The sequence below is a fragment of the Archocentrus centrarchus genome, chromosome 23 (genome assembly GCF_007364275.1).
Source record: "Archocentrus centrarchus isolate MPI-CPG fArcCen1 chromosome 23, fArcCen1, whole genome shotgun sequence".
NCBI lineage: Eukaryota > Metazoa > Chordata > Actinopteri > Cichliformes > Cichlidae > Archocentrus > Archocentrus centrarchus.
In genome coordinates, this window is record NC_044368.1 from 2,103,488 (window position 1) to 2,114,355 (window position 10,868).

The 10,868-nt window shown below is 47.5% G+C and overlaps 1 protein-coding gene across 1 annotated transcript; it reads right to left on the reverse strand.

The window, feature by feature from the left end:
* Positions 1-7,070: 7,070 nt before the first annotated feature.
* LOC115773382 (tetraspanin-8-like) lies at positions 7,071-10,868 on the reverse strand. Its single transcript, XM_030720089.1, has 9 exons — positions 10,655-10,868; positions 10,098-10,169; positions 9,876-9,992; positions 9,051-9,125; positions 8,856-8,951; positions 8,517-8,627; positions 8,398-8,442; positions 8,229-8,312; positions 7,071-7,717 (listed from the first exon to the last, which is right to left on the reverse strand). Exons 1-9 carry the CDS (start codon positions 10,712-10,714, stop codon positions 7,595-7,597), a joined length of 783 nt encoding a protein of 260 aa, XP_030575949.1. The 5' UTR covers positions 10,715-10,868; the 3' UTR covers positions 7,071-7,594.

Below are 10,868 nucleotides of genomic sequence, written 5' to 3' on the forward strand. Positions count from 1 at the left end.
GCCCTGATGGAGTCCAACACGCGATGTTGCAGAGGCGTATCAATCAAGACAGCCCTACAACATCCAGAGCCTTCAGGAACTCAGGGCGGCCCTCGGTCTGTTGGCTGGTCTTCCCTGTATGGCTCGGGGGCTGGGGTCTGGGGCCCCGACACTGGGGCCATGCCGGCTCCCGGTGGGTCCCCCCTGGCGCTGGGGGGGCCTCTGCTGTCCCGGCCGCGCCACCGGGTGGGGTGGGTTGGCCTGGCGTCGGGATGTCCGGTCTACGCTTTTGGGGCCCTGGGGTGCCTGCATTGCAGGGGGGTGGGGTGGGGGATGGGGCCGCAGTGGGGTGGTTGGTGGGGACTGGGCACTGTATTCCCATGCCCAGGCCAGTATGTCCTGTCGCTTGTTTGTGTCTATTGTTGAGTGAATGGGCATCTAGGGGGAGCGGGCCGCCCTCTGCAGTGGGGGCGGGGGCGCCAACCTCGGGTGCTGCAGTGCTCCGGGATGCTGTCACCACGGCCCCGGGCTCACCTCCCCCTGCCCTGTGCTGAGGTGTGGGGGGTCGGGGTGCCTATTGAGCCAGCGGACAGCTGGCTCTTTTCTTCCAGGATTCTTCCTGGTCATATGCCCCACCCCCTCCGCCTCCCCATACACAAACACGCACACACACACACACAATACACATCACTCACAGATGTAGGATGGAGAGGCTACGTGGAGAGCTGCACCACCACTTGCCTCTCCGTTTTAATTGCACTTTAGTCATTATAACTCACAACACATACACACTTACAACCTGATACACATAGGACCTTTGGGGCAGGCATGTTACTCAGAGGTTGATGAGGTGGGGCCGCTGAGGTGGCCCCACTCGGATCCTCGTCATTGTCTGTCCCCAAATTTTATTTGCACTTTAGACATGGAGGGTTTTGGGGGGACAGTGTGGGCAAGCACTGACGACCAACAGTTGGTGCTTGTGGCACAACTGTCCCCTCAATTTTAACTGCACCCTATACACCTCATTCACTCACACACATTAACACATACACTTACAATTTGGGGAGGAGGAGGGGTGGATGGGTCATCTCACACCCCGATTTCTTACACCTCGCCCAGGGTAGGGGTCGGGTGGTTCCTTGGGGACCGGGCTGGTGGCGTTCTGGGGTCGCTGTTGGCCCTGGGGTGGTTTCCACTTGCCCCGTCTTCAGAGGGTGGGTAGCTATGGATGAATGTGTGTCTTTGTGTATTTGTCACCGTCTCCGTGAGTATGGGTGGGTGAGTGAATGTGTATGTATGGCATATCTGTGTGTGGGTAAGTATGTATGGGCATGTATGAGTATCTATGCATAAATGTGTACACGGGTGTGTGGGTGTGTTTGTATGTATGGCTGGACCTGGGTCTGGGCCTTGTGCCTTGCCTCCTGGCCGCTCCTTGCTGGTTACCTCCTCCCCCCTGCCCCCCTGGGGTGGGGGTGCCTCAGGGCTCCTGGGTGGGGCTGGATGTTCTGGCGTGGGTGCTGGCCGGCCCCCTAGGGGGTGCGGTGCGGGGCTGCGTTGGCTTCTTCGGCGTGGGGGGGGGGGGGGGGGGGGGCTCTGTGGAGGGTCGGGCGGTCCTTGGGTGCCGTGGGCCCTGGGGCCCTGCAGGGGGCTGGCCGCTGGGGGGGGACTGGCTTCTCATCGCCTTGGGTTCCCTGGAGCCCTTGCTCCTCGACTGGGGGGGCTCCGTCTGTCATCCTCTCCCGTCTGCTGGGGTGGGTGTGCGGTTGTCTTTGGACTGAGTAGCCAGGGGTCTTCCTGGCTCTTGGTGGGCTGCTGGTGGCCTGGGTTTCCGGGGGCTTTCTCTGCCTGCCTCTAGCTTCTGATGGGTGGAGCTGCAGCGTTTTGCCCTCATTGGTAAGTACGTTCCATGACACAGACACAAACATGACACAGACACAAACACCCACTCAATCACAACTCAACAAAATTGTTGGTGTACGTAACATGCTTTGTTAGTTTTGTTTTTCACATACAAATTTATTTTTGCAAGTATTGATAGTATTTTTTAATGTTAAAGTGATGAACTATTTGATTAATTTACTTGTGCTCTTTCCTCTTTTTTTTTTTTTCTTTCTATTCTCCTTTTTTTGCTCTCTTTCTCTCTCCCTTTTTCTATTCTTTATTTTCCTTTTCTTCAGCCTGTCAGCTCTGGCTGTTACATTGTATGTTAAAAACAACTCAGATAAATAAAATAAAGGGTTAAAACATCAACAAGAAGAGCCTATTGAGAACCTATAGAGCTCATCTTGAAATAGCAAATATGTTTGGCACAACAACGCATTCAGATCACAGTTCTGCTTGCAAGATCTACCAGACATGACAGGCTTTAAAAAAAAAAAAAAAAAAAAAAAAAAAGGAACTCAGGGCGAATCTCGTCCACCCCAGGGGCCCTGCCACCAAGAAGTTGTTTAACTGCCTCAGTGACCTCACCCCCAGTGATGGTCAGGTCATCTCCCTCGTCCCCAGACTCTGCTTCCACTACAGAAGGTGTGTCAATGGGATTCAGGAGGTCCTCAAAGTATTCCTTCCACCGTCCGACTATAGCCTCAGTTGAAGTCAGCAGCACCCCACCCGCACTATAAACCGTGTGAGTGGAGCACTGCTTTCCCCTCCTGAGTCGCCTGACGGTTTGCCAGAATCGCTTCGATGCCATCCGAAAGTCTTTTTCCATAGCCTCACCGAACTCCTCCCACACCCGAGTTTTTGCTTCGGCCACTGCCCGAGCTGCATTCCGCTTGGCCTGCCGATACCTGTCAGCTGCCTCCGGAGTCCCACAGGCTAACCAAGCCTGATAGGACTCCTTCTTCAGCTTGATGGCTCCCTTCACCTCCGGTGACCACCATCTGGTTTGGGGGTTACCACCACGACCGACACCAACCACCTTGCAGCCGCAGCTCTGAGCAGCAGCCTCAACAATGGAGTTACAGAACATGGTCCATTCAGACTCAATGTCCTCAGCCTCCCTCGGAATGCTGTCGAAGTTCTGCCGGAGGTGGAAGTTGAAGATCTCCCGGACCGGGGCTTCTGCCAGGCGTTCCCAGCGCACCCTCACAATACGTTTAGGTGCGCCAGGTCTGTCCAGCATCTTCCCCCGTCACCTGATCCAACTCACCACCAGGTGGTGATCAGTTGATAGGTCAGCTCCTCTCTTCACCCGAGTGTCCAGAACATACGGCCGCCGATCTGATTATACGATTAGAAAATCAATCATCGACCTGCGACCTAGGGTGTCCTGGTGCCATGCGCGTAATTTCCGGGGGGGATGGGGGGTTATGACCCCCCCAATAATCTGATCCAATCACTATAACCCCCCAATAAAGTCACATCATTTTGATTTACAAAAAACATCTTACATGAATAACATTAATTTCCTTTATATATTATAACTTTTGGGTAAAATACTAGCATGTTTAATCATTCGGTAATGTAACCCCCCTCTCCCCACAAAATCTTGGTATCACCCAACCCGCTTTCTCTACCAATCAGGGGTGTTCACCGTTTGCTTGTAGAAGCAGCTGCTCTGGAGTGGGTGTAGTTCGAAAAAATGAAAAGAGCAAAGCGGACAACCAACAGTTTTTCATTGTTGGTCGAAAACACCTCCTTGTAAATGAATGACTTGAAGCTACGGAGGTCTTGAAGTGCTCGAATATTATATAAATTAAGTACACAGCTGCAACTCTCTTGTTGTCTTTAGGTAATTTTGACCTCATTTCAAAATTTACAATGTCATATATGTACATTTAAGCATAATTGCTGAAAATGGCATGAAGGGTTTTAGACTGCTCTTGTTTAATTACTAATGGCTATATTTGTGGAATTGTTCATAATTTCTCCTAGCCAAATTATAGTGCACCAGGTAAATACATACACTTGGAAAACTGAGAAATGTAGGTGTGTCATATACGTTCTAAAAGTGTCAAATATTTGTTACTGTTGGAAAAAATGTGAAAAATGTAAGTCTTTTCTTAATTGTTGAAGGTGCAGAGTAAATACAAAGACAGTTAAATAAATACATAGTAAAAGTATTACAATGTATTTCGAATCCTTTTAGAAAAGTAAATTATTTAATAAATAAATAAATAGGCAGAGAGCTTAACCCTCCCCCCCAATGTTGGACCCAAAGTTACACCCTTGCCTGGTGCTATGTGCACTTATGGACATCCTTATGTTCGAACATGGTGTTCATTATGGACAAACTGTGATTTGCACAGAATTCCAATAACAAAACACCATTCGGGTTCAGATCGGGCATACCATTCCTCCCAGTCACGCCCCTCCAGGTCTCACTGTCATTGCCCATGTGAGCGTTGAAGTCTCCCAGCAAGACGATGGAGTCACTGGATGGAGCACTCTCCAGCACCCCGCCCAGCGACTTCAAAAAGGGTGGGTACTCTGAACTGTCATTCGGCGCGAAAGCGCAAACAACAGTCAGGACCCATTCCCCGCCCTGAAGGCGCAGGGAAACAACCCTCTCGTCCACCGGTGAAAACTCCGACGTGCAGGCAGCAAGCCGAGGGGATACAAGAATACCCACCCCAGCTCACCGCCTCTCACCGAGGGCAACTCCAGACTGGAACAGAGTCCAGCCCCTCTCCAGGAGACTGGTCCCAGAGCCCAGGCCATGCATTGAGGTGAGCCCAACTATATCTAGCTGGTATCTCTCAACCTCACACACTAGCTCAGGCTCCTTCCCCACAGAGAGGTGACATTCCATGTCCCAATAGCCAGTCTCGATAGCCGGGGATCGGTCCACCAGGGCCTCCGCCCTCGGCCACTGCAAGACACACACTGCACCCAACCCCAACGACACCTGCTGTAGGTGGTGGGCTTACAGGAGGGCAGGCCCATGTAACCTCTTCGGGCTGCGCCCGGCTGGGCACCACGGCCTAATGCCCGGCCACCAGACGCTCTCCCTCGAGCTCCCTCCCCAGGCCTGGCTCCAGGGTGGGGCCGCAGTAACCCTATCCCAGGCAGGGTATACTGTCCACCTCATTGTTGCAGCCATAGGGCTCTTCTGAACTGCTCTTTGTCTGGACCAGGGGTGGGCAACTTCAGACCTCAAGGGCCGGTGTCCTGCAGGTTTTAGATGTGTCCCTGATCCAACACACCTGAGTCAAATATAGAGGTCATTAGCAGGACTCTGGAGAACTTGACTGCATACTGAGGAGGTCATTCAGCCATTTGATTCAGGTGTGTTGAATTAGGGACACATCTAAAACCTGCAGGACACCGGCCCTCAAGGCCTGGAATTGCCCACCCCTGGTCTGGACCCTCACCCAGGACCAGTTTGCCATGGGAGACCCTACCTGGGGGACAAGTCCCCGGACAACATAGCTCCTGGGATCACTGGGACAGACAGACCCCTCCACCACGATACGGTGGCGATTCACGGAGGAGACAATATTTCTTATTAAAGATTTTTTTTTTCTTTTAGAATACTTTATTTTACATTTTTCAAAAATAATATTATACTTATAACCTAACAGAACAATGTCAACTCAGGAACAATCTCAATATCTTTTGAGTAATAAAGCAAATCTAAAATGAAAAGACCAAAGATAAATAAATAAATAAGATAACATGTTAATGATTAATTAACATAACAAAAATGGGGGGGATTAATCATTAAGGATTAAATAAATATACACACACACACACACACACACACACACACACATATATATATATATACATACATATATAGATCAGGTTTTAATTTCTTTAGGTAGGTACAAACCCTTTTTCTTTTTATAGGACTATTCAGTCCTTTAACATTAAAAGTTACAAATTTCAGTGGACTTAACGTTGACCTTGCTATAATAAAAAAACAAGTACTTCTCCCTTTTATCTAGGTAACCCATCAACGCCATATTGAATTAGATCTGTTGCATGTTTGTGTCTCTCTAACAGATGAAAAGTAAAATTTCTTTCTTTTGGAGGGAGAGGGGGACGAACCAAAGAAAAGGAAGACAATAACAATAACATTTAACATTCACCATTCTTCTCGATTGCCAGCGTAACATCCTGAAAACCAAACGTAAACCTGAAAAAAAACGCTTTCATATTCAACTTAGAATAGCCAATAGAGATACACCCTTTGGCCATCCAAGTATATGGGCCATTATGAATTGTAATAAAAATTAAAAATAGGCAAACCAATGAACTGTTTATTACAGATTTTTAAATCACATCATTCACACTTTACTTTTGATTTGGTGTTTGTGTTTCAACAAAAACAACAGGAACACACAAAAAGCAAAATAAATAAATAAAGTAATCAAAGCTTCTCTTACCAACAGAGGGAATTCAGTTTTTCAGGCTGATCCCAGGAAAAAATGTGTGTATATATTTACTCAAACATGGACCCACTGGTGTACGTTCTCACCGTTCCATCTGTTAGGCCCACATCCCTCATAAAATTAATAAAAGGTCTCCAAATCTTTTCAAACAATTGCTGCTTGGATTTATGAAAATATGTAAATCTTTCACATGGCGAGCGAGATAACATCTGCTTTAACCACTGGGTGGCGCTGCTGATGTTTCTCCAGGTCAATGCTGCACGCTGAGGTCTCTGGATGCACATTCAGTTTGCCTGCAGTTATGCTTCTCTGGGTGTAGAGCCACCAAGCATAATTTGGGGTCTAATATAATCTGTTTATAAATGATCTTTTCAGTTATGCTCTTTACCTCCTCCCAAACAATCGTTTTATAGACTCAGCAGCTTCTAAGTCCCAACTCCTGCTTAAACTAGACCAAGTGAGCTATTTAGGATTATTAATTATTCAAACACTGATCCACACATGTGTGAGTCTGTGCTCTCTGGTGTGAGTGACAAAATGATTTGCTCCACCGACCAGAAAAATGTGCTCGAGCAGGAAAACAAACTGGGAGGAAGTGGTCCGTTGGTCTGATCATGTGATCTTTAAACAAAGTCATTGTTTCCTGACGTGTTTGCAGTCCAGTTATTACCTGAACTGCATCATGACAGGAACCTTTGAACCGCCTCATGAGCGTGTCAGGGCTGTGTGGCAGGACAGGACTCACAGATCTGAACTTAAACGTGGTTTATTTTAAAGTGACACAAAATTACAGCTGCAGCTACACAACAAGACTGTGGAGCAGGGAGACACACAGACAACATCTGCACAGCTTCTCTTTGAGTCTGAGCATCACCCAAGTTTCAGTTTACAGCAGAACAAGCAAATATGATACAAATATGATACAAAGATATCAAAAATATTTCCCTTTAGAGCTCCATGAGTGACTCTTTATTAACAGCACAGTGTCCAAAAGTTGCATCTTATTACTGAGAACATGAAGCCGGTGAGGTCGTGTGGTTTTCCTTGAACACGGCACATGGATGAAGGCACACGCGTTTGAAGGTATCTTCAGGCCAAAAGAAAAAGTTGTTGGCACATTAAATTCTTGTGTTTTCAGATATTCTCTGAAGAGCGGCTCCAGACGGAAGATCCAAGTCAGACGGATTTCAGTGGAAACATCGATCAGAGCTCCTCACAGACTCCTGATCCCACTCCCTGAGGTAGAGACAGGGGAGAGGTGCAGCTCTCTTCCTCTAACACGCTGCAGGATTGTGCAGCTCCTCGTATTTTCGTGGAGACAGCTGCAGCAGGACGGGGGGTCTGCTGAGGCGATGCATCTGCTGGATCATGACTGAAGACAGAATGATGCCGAGGAGCTGTGGGGGGGACACGAGGAGGAGAGCTGAAAATCAGCCGATCTGCTGAACTGATCCAGCTTTTAAAGAGTGAACTGACAGTAAGACAATGAGGTGAGCAGACGGGCAAACCTGCACTCTGACCCACAGGGTAAACTCTTCTAGGATTCAGCTGAAGAATTTTTAGGACGACTTTACTTTGTGTTCAATAACAGAAGTTATCCTGATTTTAAACAGGATTTTGATGATAGATGAACCAAAGCTCTGAAAATGCCTCATTCTGAGCTTAAAGTGAGAGAAAGCGTTCACACTAAGGCTCCGAATTCAGAGTCTTTTCTGACAGGAAGAGCTAAACACTGTTTTTGGCTCCATTTACTGAATGTTAATGAGAAAGATCAGATTCAGCCCTCTCTGAAACACAGCAGCCCTCTGAGGAGCAGCTTTCTTCTGATCCAGGATCAGAGAAAACCAGGAAGTAAAGGAAGAATCAAAGTCATGTGACCTGAATCTTTGAATAACTGATAATACTCACAGCCAGAACAGCCAGAGTGAAGCTGACCGCGAGCCTGATGGTGGAATCAAACCGAGATTTTTCCAGAATGATGGGAAAGCAGGTCTGAAAACAGGAAGATACAAACTCTCAGTTTCTGCTAGAACCTCACAAATGTTTCCAGCTCTTTGAAAATGCTGCGGTCGCTCACCTTAGTGTAGACGGACGTCTCAGGACTCACTAAAATCTGCAAAAGCTGTAAAAGTAAAAAAGGTTACAAACTGCGACACATTTAACAGAAGTGAACTGAGCGCGTGCGGCGACACTCACGCTGTTTTTGGCAGTCTGACACTCGCCCTTCTTCACCTCCTCCCGGCTGCACACGCAGGAAGTGGGGATGTCCTCCCAGTCTTTGTAGCTGAACAGACCGCAGCAGCGAAACTAAGAACAGCAGAAGAAGAAACGGGAGGTTACTGATCGCCACGGGACGATGAGACCATACGTGGAAGCAGAGTGTGAGAGACCTTCATTACTTTGCTTATTAAAAAAGATTCAGGTGACATCACATTACAGTTCCCTCGCTCTTAATTTGAAAGTTCAGTTCCTGCTTCCTATTAACTGTATATAAAAGATGGACCGAACAACACTGAGCATGTCAGCATAACTTACAGTTATCTGATAGCCTTCAACCAGACTCTTTACTGTGTCTGAAGATTTGTCCAGAGGGAAAAACTTGTGGAAGGTCTCGTCCATGATGCTGTCGAGCTACAAAACAAATAAATACATATTCAAAAACTTCTTTCCAGTTAAATCAGCAAAATCTTTTAAGTACGAGAGCCCGAAGCAGCGAGTCTGGGCCTTTACCTTAGGACGCATGATGGCAGCAAGGACCGCGTTTCTGAGCATCAGCAGGAATCCCAGGATCATACAGAGCAGGAACTGCAGAGAGAGACGGGAAAACGTTTCATCTGAGATCTGCGGGGACGGCTGAAACGTCTCAACCCCGACCAGCCTCACCATCGTGTCCAAATCTGAGACGCCATCATTCAAACTAACAGAAATCAGTGAGTGCCGGTGACGCTCGAACACGAAGCTTTGAACGTGTCAGTTTGCAGCTGTTTGACTTTAAATGCCGGCTTTAAGTCAAGTCCACAATATTTACGAGATCTTCTCACTTTAGTTCATTTTAGGACCAATAAAAATGGAGAGAAGTCTGTTCTGTGACAGCCGTGGATCTGATGTCCATCACTCTGTGGCTGCATGAAGCCTTCTCCACACACTTTCCTCATTTTGGATCAAACTTGTTTTCCAGAGCAACACAACAGGAAAACAGACAGACTGCCGACAGGGTTGGATTATTAAATAACTCAGCATCACTGATTATGGATCTGTGTGTGTGTGTGTGTGTGCACATGTAAAGAGGAGGCGGAGCCTGTATTCCCTCACTGTCTTTCTCAAAGAGGAAGCGAACTTGGACAAAGTTATTAAAATGTGACCCAACAAAATGCTGGTTTTCTTCTGTGTGCTGAAGCTGCGCTCACACAGGGACACACTGAAAGACGTGAACACAGCAAAGATGATCTGTCGGGATTTCTGAGTGTCGGCTCGTTACTGCATGGATTATGATGAATGTGGTCCTGACGTTCCTGTTTTTCCGCTAAGTTTCAATAAGCTGGTGTTTGTACTCACCACCATCAGGGCCACTTTGCTCTCCCTGTGGGCTCCGTAGGCTCCCAGGATGGCGACCACCATGGTGATGGCACCCACGATATAGAGGACGAGCAGGCCGGTGGTCTGAACCTCCAGCTGCAGACAAAAAAGAAGCATCAAAAGTTTAATACGCTCTGGTTTCAGAGCCAGAATCTGTTTTTCCCACGTATTAAATCCACGTTTGAGCATCTTTGTTCTCACATTTTGTACTCCGTGAATGTCGGCGAAGAACTGAGCCAGCAGAGCGATGCCGAAGATGAAAGCACCGACAATCTGGAAGAGAAACACAACACGAGTTTGGTCAGAGCTGAGCTGCAACAACAACGATGACACAACCACCCAACGGGTCCTCAAAGCTCCTGAGTCCGTCTGCACGACCGCACGATGGAGCCGTACTCACCGATGTTACTCTGTCCACAGATTTCACACAAAAATCAGTTTGTTTTCAAATAAATCAACAAATTCTTCACAAAAACAAACAAATGTTTCTGTAACGACCCATCACTTTCTTTCTAAAGAAATGAACAATAATTTGATCCATCAAACAGATGATAATTAATGTTTTGATCAGCTGATGAGTCATTTATACCTGATGCACACACGCAAAAACAAAAACAAAGTAACCATGTGACTGACTGACACGTGTTCACAGCTGAGGTGGTACCATAACGCTGGCCTCATGAACAAGTACTGAAGTTAGTGCTGAGCTCAAGCCCGAAAGATCGCGGTTCTTATCGGCTTTCTGAAGGTTTACTCACCGCGAAGATGATGTTGAAGATGATGAAGATGCATCTGAGGCAGCTGTTGATCTGAGTCATGTTTGCAGCTGGAAATCCAGTAAAAAAATAACACTGTTCACAAAGTCCAGAGGAGCTCCGACTGCAGCAGTGAAGTGAGAGGAGAGCTGCAGACTGAGCTGCTTTTAAGGCTTTCAGGGCTCCGGTGGGCGGGACGTCCAGTAACCCACAGAGA